Source organism: Hyla sarda, chromosome 8, assembly GCF_029499605.1.
Source record: "Hyla sarda isolate aHylSar1 chromosome 8, aHylSar1.hap1, whole genome shotgun sequence".
Lineage (NCBI taxonomy): Eukaryota > Metazoa > Chordata > Amphibia > Anura > Hylidae > Hyla > Hyla sarda.
The window spans coordinates 90,911,885-90,924,505 of record NC_079196.1 but is presented as its reverse complement, the minus strand read 5'-3'; the positions used below and the strand labels follow the sequence as shown (position 1 = coordinate 90,924,505).

At 41.8% G+C, this 12,621-nt stretch overlaps 1 protein-coding gene across 3 annotated transcripts in view; it reads right to left on the bottom strand.

Annotated features, from left to right (window-relative positions):
* Positions 1–8,307: 8,307 nt before the first annotated feature.
* ITGB2 (integrin subunit beta 2) overlaps positions 8,308–12,621 on the bottom strand; it is a 198,822-nt gene continuing 194,508 nt past the window's right edge. For all 3 annotated transcript variants that reach the window (XM_056533711.1, XM_056533713.1, XM_056533712.1), the window contains one exon: positions 8,308–11,673. In XM_056533711.1, the coding sequence (XP_056389686.1) occupies positions 11,602–11,673 (72 nt within the window). In that variant the 3' untranslated portion in view covers positions 8,308–11,601. The remainder of the gene's footprint in view (positions 11,674–12,621) is intronic.

The window sequence follows — 12,621 nt, the reverse complement described above, 5'->3', positions numbered from 1 at the left end:
AAAAAATTGTATCCTGGAGTAAAGCCTTGGACCTGGGGGAATGGAACTATTTTTTATATTCTGTATTGTAATGGGATTAGGATAAACATTTATTCAAATAAATGGAATTTTGCACAGTTACACTTATTAATATAAAAGGCTGAATCTTATGCTATTAATTTCAAAAGAATTCGTCTATCCACACGACGACTGTCATCAGAAATGTTAGTGTAAGGCTGGGTTCACACTGTGGAATTTCTGGGCAGAATTTCTGCCGGAGACCAAGCCGGCGGCACTAGAACCACGCGGACTGCACTGCCGTCCCCATAGATGTCAATGCATTTCTGAGCAGATCTCCCAAAAGATCTACAAAGAAATGCATTGCAGTCTATGGGGACTATCAGGACCAAGGCCTGATTATGGAAACATACATGTGTTTTATAATTGCATCTATGTATAAACTAAGACCTGGGGGGTGAGGGGTCATTCAGACGGTGCATCCTTTGTTTTTGTGTATTGCAGTCAATTGGGCAATTGGGGTCTGTCTGCTGTTTTCCTCTTTTTGAAGTCAGGAGTTTCTTTGAAGTAGCAGGATGTAGGGGGTCTCTGGTCCCATATATGAGATAAGAGATGCCCCCACCCCTGGTGGGACCAGAGGGGAGGGGGGAATGGAGTCCCTCCAAAAAGGAGATATATAATATGTAACAATGCTAGAGTCGGTTGTTAAGATCTGTGCCCCAAGCTGACAAGACCATCCTAAGAACAGCTGGAGACCCACTCTCATGGACTGCTATAATATCATGCTGTAAGAACTTCATTTTTGCTTTCTGAACTTGCTAAACTCTTTTATATATTTTTGTAACTGTATGTCATTTGTTTCTGTATTTTTATGCATAGCACTGCGATACCTTTTATCAGATTAAATGTTTAATTAATCAGCTCTGGTCTTTGATCTCTAAATATATGAGCTCACCTTTCTGAAGGCAGCTCGGGTGAAACACGTTTATCTAAGGGTTAATTTGGTGCCCAGAGGTCTGGCAACTTTAACCCTTGCACCATCACACTCTCTCTAGCGTCTTCGCTGGACCGATAGGGTGTGATCGTGACAGGGACGGCAATGTAGTCTGTGCGGTCCTAGTGCCGCCGGCTAAATCTCTGGCAGAAATTCTGCCCAGAAATTCCGTATTGTGAACTTAGCCTAAGGCTGGATTCCCATGTGGATGTGGGGTAGCAGTGTGCTATGCACTTAGGGTCTATTCACACGGCAGAATTCTGCCTCAAATTAAAGCCCATAGACTTCCGCACTCCCATTCACACTTCTGAATTTCCGCTAGCGGCAGTATTGTGTGACTCCAGCCTAAGGCTAGATTCGCACGACAGGATTTCCGTGTCATATTTCACATTGGAATCCGGAAGGGAGATTCTGCTGCAGATTCTGCTGTTGTTGAACTTAATGGAATTCTGCTGCGCTGTGCACACGGCAGAATTTTTGTGCCAGATGTTTCCGGCACAGAAATTCCATTTTCCGTGTCTGCACAAAGAATAAACACGATCATTCTTTATGCAGAGTCCGCACGGAATGCATAGCTGTGCCGTCTTGTCGCTGGCATATTTTGCCAGCACCCAGCAGTTTGCGGAATGTCTGCATGGAGATTCTCCATGCGGATATTCAATCATGTGAACATAGCCTAAGGATCGAATCAGGCATTTAGGTTGTGGTGCAGTTACATTGCAGCTTGTAACTAAATTACGCCTGTTTCCAATAGTAAGTAATGGAAAAATGTAATTGCTGTACTATTGGTATGCTTTACCATCTGTGCTGTTGATTTTCTGGTTGGTTGCAAGTTTTTGTGTGCATCTCCATGCAGATCTTGACTGCACCATCATTGTTTCTGCTGAACTGTGTGCTACTGATGCACTATGGCCTTGTTCACATTGCCATTGGGCTCCACTATATGGAGCTCCATTGGCAATTCCATTGTAACAATGGGAGTTTAAAAAAAGAGTGCATGCACTAATATTTTTCTCCGATAAACTACCATCAATGGGATCCGTTAGGACCCGGTGGAGACTGGGTGGAGTCAGTTGTACTTTGACCCATTTCCGGGCCGTTGGGCAGAAAAAGAGCTGAACGAACTCAGAACGGTACAGAGTGCAATGGAAATGTAAACATCAACAACAGCAACACAGCCAACCACAACTGCAACACAATCGCAATACAACCTGATTGTGTGGTGTGACCCTGAATTCGGGCAACATAAAGCTGCTAAAAGATTCTCTCTTAGGCTGTTTCCACTTTTTTCTGGCAGTTTTTGGAATACTGCCACTGCAGTGTTTGAGCCAAAGTCAGAAGTGGATCCATAAGGGAGGAGAAGTATAAGTCCTTCCTTTATATGTCCTATTCCTTTTGAATACATTTCTGGCTTTGGCTCAAAAACTGCAGTGACAGATATCCAAAAACTGCCAGAAAAAAATAAAATAAACAAGTGGAAACTTAGCCTAAAGCGGGTCAGTAGAGAATAGAGGAGAAGACACATAGCTACAGGATATATGGTTTTCTATGATTTGATTCAGTATTTCTAGTTTTTGACAGCTACATACTCACTAAAACACTGACAATCCCTGTCTGTAAGTTGACTCAGGATAAGCTTTTTTCTATGATTTCTGGCATTTTGCCATGAAAATACCGAAAAGAATCAGAAAACAATACATCTCTCATATCTCATAAGTCCAGCATTCCATTCTGCCATTAGATAGGATAGTCGGCTAAACAATCCACTCCACTTTCAATGACAGTATTTAAGCTTAGCCGCCAGTAGGGGGCAATTGCAAACTTACAAAATAATAGTTGTGCATTGAATGCAATAATAAAACAAAATGCAGTACGTGTCTAGGGCAGTGTTTCCTAACCAAGGTGCCTCCATCTGTTGCAAAACTACAACTCCCAGCATACCCAGGCAGCCTCTGGCTTTCTGGGCATGCTGGGAGTTGTAGTTGTGCAACAGCTGGTGGAACTCTGGTTGCGATACACTGGTCTAGGAAGTGGTGGGTGCAGGCAGCCATAATTTCTCCAAGTTTATACAGAAGATGTGGAGCCTTGTAACAGAAAGATACATTTCCAACATCTATGAACATATTTAAAGGAGATGTCCGTTGCTCACTTTTCTTATTGTATCCATTCCGGGCTGCAAAAAAAAAAGAAAATAAGCTTTCTCTTGCCTGCCTAGGCTCCCCCGGTGCTCCGGTACAGGCGTTTGGTCCCCGGCTGTATTCTTCTTACTTCCTGTTAGCCCGGCACGTCACACGGAGCTTCAGCCTATCACTAGCCGAGGCGGGACATCGCTGCGGCTGGTGATAGGTTGAAGCTCCGTGTGACGTGCCGGGCTAACAGGAAGTAAGAAGAATACAGCCCGGGGACCGAACACCTGTACTGAAGCACCGGGGGAGCCTAGGCAGGTAAGAGAAAATTAGTTTTCTTTTATTTTTCAGCCCGGAACAGATAAAATAAGAAAAGTGAGCACCGGACATCTCCTTTAAGATAAAGTGAATATTCACTTTTAAACACCATGCAGCATTTAACCCCTTAATGACGCAGGACGTAAATGTACGTCCTGGTGATGTGGTACTTAACGCACCAGGACGTAAATTTACGTCCTGAGCATAACCGCGGGCATCGTAGCGATGCCGGCATCATGCGCGGCAGGTCCCGGCTGTAGATCGCAGCCAGGGACCCGCCGGTAATGGCGGACACCCGCGATCCCGCGGATGTCCGCCATTAACCCCTCAGATGCCGTGATCAATACAGATCACGGCATCTGCAGCATCGCGGTCACTTAACAGGATGATCGGATCGCCCGCAGCGCTGCCGCGGCGATCCGATCATCCTGCACGGCAGATGGAGGTCCCCTCACCTGGCTCCGCTGCCTTCCGGGAGTCTTCTGCTCTGATCTGCCTTCCCGCAGACAAGAGCAGAAGATCACCGATAACCCTGATCAGTGCTATGTCCTATACATAGCACTGAACAGGATTAGCAATGGAATGGTTGCTATAAATAGTCCCCTATGGGGACTATAAGAGTGTAAAAATAAAAGTAAAAAAAATAAAGTAAAAAAAATGTGAAAAACACCCTCCCCCAATAAAAACGTAAAATGTCCCATTTTCCCTATTTTACCCCAAAAAGTGTAAAAAATGTATTTTATATACATATTTGGTATCGCCGCGTGCGTAAATATCCGTACTATTAAAATAAAATGTAAATGATCCCGTACGGTGAACGGCGTGAACGTAAAAAGAAAAAAAAGTCCAAAATAGCTGCTTTTTATAACATTTTATTCCAAAAAAATGTAATAAAAGTTTTGTATAAGCAAATATGGTATTAATAAAAAGTACAGATCGTGGCGCAAAAAATTAGCCCTCATACCACCGCTTATACGGAAAAATGAAAAAGTTATAGGTCTTCAAAATAGGGGGATTTTAACCTGTTGGGGACGAAGGGCGTATGCATACGCCCTTGCGTCCTGGTACTTAACGACGAATAGCGTATCCATACGCCCGTGGGAATTTCGGCCCCCGCCGCGCGCCGGGCGGGGACCAGGCCGGGGTGACTGCTGATATCTATCAGCAGGCACCCCGTGCAAATGCCCAGGGGGGTCATTAGACCCCCAAATTCCAGCATGCCCACACAGAAAACAGCTGTCTCGGCATGCTGGGAGTTGTAGTTGCGTACCTCCAGCTGTTGCATAACTACATCTCCCAGCATGCCCTTCTGTGATCAGACATGCTGGGAATTGTAGTTTTGCAACAGCTGGAGGCACACTGGTTGGAAAATACTGAGTTAGGTAACAGAACCCAACTCAGTATTTTCCAACCAGTGTGCCTCCAGCTGTTTCAAAACTGCAACTCCCAGCATGTACTGACAGACCGTGCATGCTGGGAGTTGTAGTTTTGCAACAGCTAGAGGCTCACTGGTTGGAAAATACTGAGTTAGGTAACAGAACCTAACTGAAGGTTTTCCAACCAGTGTGCCTCCAGCTGTTGCAAAACTACAACTCCCAGCAGGTACTGACAGACCGTGCATGCTGGGAGCTGTAGTTTTGCAACAGCTGGAGGCTCACTGGTTGGAAAATACTGAGTTAGGTAACAGAACCTAACTGAAGGTTTTCCAACCAGTGTGCCTCCAGCTGTTGCAAAACTACAACTCCCAGCATGTACTGACAGACCGTGCATGCTGGGAGTTGTAGTTTTGAAACAGCTGGAGGTTTGCCCCCCCCCCCCATGTGAACGTACAGGGTACATTCACACGGGCGGGTTTACAGCAAGTTTCCTGCTTCAAGTATGAGCTGCGGCAAATTTTTCGCCGCAGCGCAAATTCCTAGCGGGAAACTCACCGTAACCTGCCAGTGTGAATGTACCCTAAAAACACTACACTACACTAACACCTAATAAAGAGTAAAACACTACATAAACACCCCCTTACACTGTCCCCCCCCCAATAAAAATGAAAAACGTATTGTACAGCAGTGTTTCCAAAACGGAGCCTCCAGCTGTTGCAAAACAACAACTCCCAGCATTTCCGGACAGCCACTGACTGTCCAGGCATGCTGGGAGTTTAGCAACAGCTGGAGGCACCCTGTTTGGGAATCACTGGCGTAGAATACCCCTATGTCCACCCCTATGCAATCCCTAATTTAGTCCTCAAATGCGCATGGTGCTCTCTCACTTTGGAGCCCTGTCATATTTCAAGGAAACAGTTTAGGGCCACATATGGGGTATCGCCGTACTCGGGAGAAATTGCGTTACAAATTTTGGGGGGCTTTTTCTCCTTTTACCCCTTATGAAAAGGAAAAGTTGGGGTCTACACCAGCCTGTTAGTGTAAAAAAAAATTTTTTTACACTAACATGCTGGTGTTGCCCTTTACTTTTTATTTTCACAAGAGGTAAAAGGAAAAAAAGACCCCCAAAATTTGTAACGCAATTTCTCCTGAGTACGGAGATACCCCATATGTGGGCGTAAAATGCTCTGCGGGCGCACAACAAGGCTCAGGAGTGAGAGCGCACCATGTACATTTGAGGCCGAAATTGGTGATTTGCACAGGGGTGGCTGATTTTACAGCAGTTCTGACATAAATGCAAAAAAATAAATACCCACATGTGACCCCATTTTGGAAACTACACCCCTCACGGAATGTAATAAGGGGTACAGTGAGCATTTACGCCCCACAGGGGTCTGACAGATTTTTGGAACAGTGGTCAGTGAAAATGAAAAATGTAATTTTTTTGTTTGCACAGCCCACTGTTCCAAAGATCTGTCAAACGCCAGTGGGGTGTAAATGCTCACTGTACCCCTTATTACATTCCGTGAGAGGCGTATTTTCCAAAATGGGGTCACATGTGGGGGGGACCACTGTTCTGGCACCACGGGGGGCTTTGTAAATGCACATGGCCCCCGACTTCCATTCCAAACAAATTATCTCTCTAAAAGCTCAATGGCGCTCCTTCTCTTCTGAGCATTGTAGTTCGCTCGCAGTGCACTTGACGTCCAAACATGGGGTATTTCCATACTCAGAAGAAATGGGGTTACAAATTTTGGGGGGCATTTTCTCCTATTACCCTTTGTAAAAAAGAAAAATTTGGGGAAAAACCAGCATTTTAGTGGAAATTTTTTTCTTTTCATTTACACATCCGACTTTAAAAAAAAGTTGTCAAACACCTGTGGGGTGTTAAGGCTCACCGTACCCCTTGTTACCTTCCTTGAGGGGTGTCGTTTCCATAATAGTGTGCAATGTGTGGGTTTTTGCTGTCCTGGCACCATAGGGGCTTCCTAAATGGGACATGCCCCCCAAAAACCATTTCAGAAAAACTCACTCTCCTAAATCCCATTGTTGCTCCTTCGCTTCTGAGCCCTCTAGTGCACCCGCCGAACACTTGACATACACATATGAGGTATTTTCTTACTCGAGAGAAATTGGGTTACAAATTTTAAGAGGATTTTTTTCCTTTTACTCCTTGTAAAAATTCAAAAACTGGGTCTACAAGAACATGCGAGTGTAAAAAATGAAGATTTTGAATTTTCTCCTTCACTTTGCTGCTATTCCTGTGAAACACCTAAAGGGTTAAAACGCTGACTGAATGTCATTTTGAATACTTTGAGGGGTGCAGTTTTTATAATGGGGTAATTTATGGGGTATTTCTAACCAGAAGACCCTCCAAATCGACTTCAGACCTTAACTGGTCCCTGAAAAATTCCGATTTTGAAAATTTTGCGAAAAATTGGAAAATTTTTGCTGAACTTTGAAGCCCTCTGGTGTCTTCCAAAAGTAAAAACTCATCAATTTTATGATGCAAACATAAAGTAGACATATTGTATATGTGAATCAATATATAATTTATTTGGAATATCCATATTCCTTATAAGCAGAGAGCTTCAAAGTTAGAAAAATGCAAAATTTTCTAATTTTTCATGAAATTTTTTAATTTTTCACCAAGAAAGGATGCAAGTATCGCCGAAAATTTACCACTAACATAAAGTAGAATATGTCACGAAAAAACAATCTCGGAATCAAATTTATAAGTAAAAGCATTCCAGAGTTATTAATGTTTAAAGTGACAGTGGTCAGATTTGCAAAAAATGCTCCCGTCCTTAGGGTCATAATGGGCTCCGTCCCCAAGGGGTTAAACGTACTAATTTGGTTAAAAAAATATTTTAAGCGCAACAGTAATAGAAAACTGTATAATCATGGGTATTATTTTAATCGTATTGACCCAGATAATAAAAAACACATGTCATTTTTACCATAAATTGTACGGCGTGAAAACAAAACCTTCCAAAATTTGCAAAATTGCGGTTTTCTTTTTAATTTCTCCACACAAATAGTATTTTTTTGGTTGTGCCATACATTTTATGGTAAAGTGAGTGATGGCATTACAATGAACAACTGGTCGCGCAAAAAACAAGCCCTCATACTAGTCTGTGGATGAAAATATAAAAGAGTTATGATTTTTTGAAGGGGAGGAGGAAAAAACGAAAGCGTAAAAATAAAATTGTCTGAGTCCTTAAGGTCCAAATGGGCTGAGTCCTTAAGGGGTTAAACAAAATGTGTGATCATAAAATGACCTCTTGCTTAAATCAAGTTTTTATTTTAAACATATTAGGAATGTGATTTTTATTTTCAAATATTTCCTAGGCCTAATAAAGGGCTGACTCTTTTTGTTCATAAATTACTATGGTTTATTACTCTTGACATGCTTTTTGCTGTACATGAAGACTTTCTTTTTTGAGAAATCTAATGTTTCCAGTTAGACCCTTCCAAATGATGAACTCAACCTGAATCGACTCAACCTTACTCTTTATTTTCACTTATATGCATAATTATATTTTACTTTATTTATACTTATATACTTTTCTTTGCATTTCAGAATAAAAAAAAAATGTTTATAAATAGTTCTGTAAAAAAATATCACTTCACAGGTGTGTCCTCCTTATCATTACATTACAGTGAAAGGTGACACCAGTAGTTAGATAAAATGTAATTCACCAGAGATATTGGCCATAGCTCATAGCATACCTGTCAGATATCACAAAAAAATATAAAATGTTACCCAGTACCAAGTCTGACCATATACAGTCATGGCCGTAAATGTTGGCACCCCTGAAATTTTTCAAGAAAATGAAGTATTTCTAACAGAAAAGGATTGCAGTAACACATGTTTTGCTATACACGTTTATTCCCTTTGTGTGTATTGGAACTAAACCAAAAGAGGGAGGAAAAAAAGCAAATTGGACATAATGTCACACCAAACTCCAAAAATGCGCTGGACAAAATTATTGGCACCCTTTCAAAATTGTGGAAAAATAAGATAGTTTCAAGCATGTGATGCTCCTTTAAACTCACCTGAAACAACAGGTGTTGGCAATAAAAAAAATCACACCTAAAAGCAGATAAAAAGGAGAGAAGTTCACTTAGTCTTTGCATTGTGTGTCTGTGTGTGCTACACTAAGCATGGACAACAGAAAGAGGAGAGAATACTTGAGAACCAAAATTGTGGAAAAATATCAACAATCTCAAGGTTACAAGTGCATCTCCAGAGATCTAGATTTGCCTTTGTCCACAGTGCGCAACATTATCAAGAAGTTTGCAACTTATGGCACTATAGCTAATCTCCCTGGGCGTGGACAGAAGAGAAAAATTGGTGAAAGGTGTCAACGCAGGATAGTCTGGATGGTGGATAAGCAGCCCCAAACAATTTCCAAAGATATTCAAGCTGTCCTGCAGGCTCAGGGAGCATCAGTGTCAGCGCAAACTATCCGTCGACATTTAAATGAAATGAAACGCTATGGCAGGAGACCCAGGAGGACCTCACTGGTGACACAGAGACATACAAAAGCAAGACTACATTATGCCAAAATGAACTTGAGTAAGCCAAAATCCTTCTGGGAAAATGTCTTGTGGACAGATGAGACCAAGATAGAGCTTTTTGGTAAAGCACATCATTCTACTGTTTACCGAAAATGGATTGAGGCCTAAAGAAAAGAATACAGTACCTACAGTGAAATATGGTGGAGGTTCAATGATGTTTTGGGGTTGTTTTGCTGTCTCTGGCACTGGGTGCCTTGAATGTGTGCAAGGCATCATGAAATCTGAGGATTACCAATGGATTTTGGGTCGCACTGTACAGCCCAGTGTCAGAAAGCTGGGTTTGCATCCGAGATCTTGGGTCTTCCAGCAGGACAATGACCCCAAACATATGTCAAAAAGCACCCAGAAATAGATGGCAACAAAGCGCTGGAGAGTTCTGAAGTGGCCAGCAATGAGTCCAGATCTAAATCCCATTGAACACCTGTGGAGAGATCTTAAAATTGCCGTTGGGAAAAGGCGCCTTCCAATAAGAGAGACCTGCAGCAGTTTGCAAAGGAAGAGTGGTCCAACATTCTGGCTGAGAGGTGTAAGAAGCTTATTGATGGTTATAGAAAGCAACTGATTTCAGTTATTTTTTCCAAAGGGTGTGCAACCAAATATTAAGTTAAGGATGCCAATAATTTTGTCCAGCCCATTTTTGGAGTTTGGTGTGACTTTATGTCCAATTAGCTTTTTTTCCTCCCTTTTTTTTTATCTAGTTCCAATACATTATTCACAGTAGCAAAACAAGCAATAAAACTCCTACTCCATCATCCGTGCGGGGCGCAGTGAGTGGCCTAATCCTGGGCTGTGGTGATTTTTTTACTATTTTGTGACCATATGTTTTGATTATGCTATTTCTTGTCTGGTCAGCAGATCTTTATTATGATTTGGTGATTATCTTTGTGTTAGCATGCAGTGTCGTTCACTGAGGTGGACCTGACTCATTATAGTGGGGCATCAGTTATATCGCTATGATCACTGCATGACTATATTTATACCATATCTATATATTGTCTGTATTTAACATATATAATCTGATTGCGGTATAAAAGCTTTAACTATTTGTGTATTATTCCAGATTTGTGTCCCCTGAGGATCCCATAAAGAATATTATGGGTGAAACGCGTTGTGATTTGAATACTTTATTAATTATGCCTCTTTCTTTCTTTCTGAGAGGTAGATAAGTGTTTGTCCGGGTGCATTGCTTTGACTATTGATGGTTTATTGGTAAATTGTGGTCACAGCTAGAATTATTGTTATTAATTATTAACCTTCTTTTAAAAAAAACTATTAAATGTTAAGTTTTATTGCTTGTTTTGCTACTGCGAATAATTTATTTGCAAAAACATGTCCTTTGTATCTTTTCATCCAAATATACAGTGAATTAGTTCAAATACACACAAAGGGAATAAACATGTGTATAGCAAAACATGTGTTTCTGTGAGAAATACTTCATTTTCTTGAAAAATGTCAGGGGGGCCAACATTTATGCCCATGGCTGTACATTAAATCTTTATGCCTCTATTACCTATACTTATAAAAATACCTCTTGTCAATAGCTCACAGTGTTAGAAATCCTCCCAGGGGAAGGGGGTGTGTCCCTCCTTCTGGTGGAGAGAAGTGATTGGTGTGTCTGCTCATGCAGCCTTGTCCATGAATCATCTCTTGTCCATGACTTATGGACAAGCGGGGCTGCTGGGTGGGATTTTCAGGAGGCACTTTCTTTATTAAATATTCAAAATGTTTCAAACAACCATATTACAAAAGGTCTTTAATTTCCATCAGTAACAACATATAAAATGTTTTTGGATCTGACAGGGCCCATTTAATCCCAACCTCCCTACAAAATTAAATATGCACAGGTCACAGAGCATGCCTAGAAAATTCTCCCATACTTCCAAGTTAAAAGGACCAGCTCCAGACTAATGTGCCTATGAAGTTTGCTGTACAGCATATTTCTATATGCTATTAAAAACAGCTCAGGCAAAAAAAATAATACTCCCCCCCCCTCTTAATAATGTGCTAGAAATGAAATAAAAAATTTATAAATCAGGAAATAGAAAGAGATTAGAAAAAGAGAATGTTTCAGTATTTGTCTCTAATCGGTAAAAAATCTAGCTGATACATTCATCTTAGGTGACAAAAACTTTATCAAAAGCCTATATACATATTTGTAGCAGAAAGGCAATAAATCATTCTCTTGTTCTTGATGTTAGATACACAATCATTCTCCATCTTCATCAAAGTTTGGATTCTGCACAGTGGTGGTAGCAGTGGTAAATATGGGATTTTCACCCTAAATAAAGAGAAAATAGAAACAATAAGTCATAAAATACTATGCATTTATAGATTCTTACAGTCAAACAGAATTCATACTTATCTATCTATACTTAAATGGGTACTCCGCCCCTAGACATCTTATCCCCTATCGAAAGGATAGAGGATAAGATGTCTGATCGCGGGGGTCCCGCCGCTGGGATCCCCACGATCACTCCTTCAGCATCCCCTGTCATCTGCTGCATGGAACGAACTTTGCTCCATGCCTGTTGATGGGCAATACAGGGTCCGCCCCTTGTAATGTCACGGTCCGCCCCCTTGTAACGTCACACCCCGCCCCCTTAATAAAGTCTATAGGAATGGGCGTTATGCCTGCTCCGCCCCCTCCCATAGACTTGCATTGAGGGTGCAGGGCATGACATCATGAGGGGGTGGGGCCGGGACATCACAATACTCCAGCCCCTGTATCACCCGTCCTCAGGCCTGGAGCGAAGTTCGCTCCATGCCATGCAGCAGATGACAGGGGATGCTGCAGGAGAGATCGCAGGGGTTCCCAATCGATAGGGGATGAGATGTCTAGGGGCGGAGTAACCCTTTAAAGGAATAGTCAGTCAGTGGTTTTCCATAAATGACATTTATCACCTATCCACATTAAAGGGGTATTTGATGATTAAAGGGGTATTCCAGGATTTGTTTCCCATTTGATCATGCTTCAGGGGCTGTACAGTTAGTGTAGTTCATAATAGTCTTGAAATTCTTTTGTCATTTTTGTCCGAATGTTCATTTTTAGCAGCATATAAAATGAGTGTTGTCTCTGTTTTTTTCCAGGTTGCAGTGCAGCCTGAGACATTACATCACTTGTCTGGTGTTAAAAGGGAGCATGGCAGTGCTTTAATCGGTGGAGCCATCATGCCCCCTCCCATAGACATGAATGGAGGGGGCGTGGCGTCACGTCTCCAGCCACGAA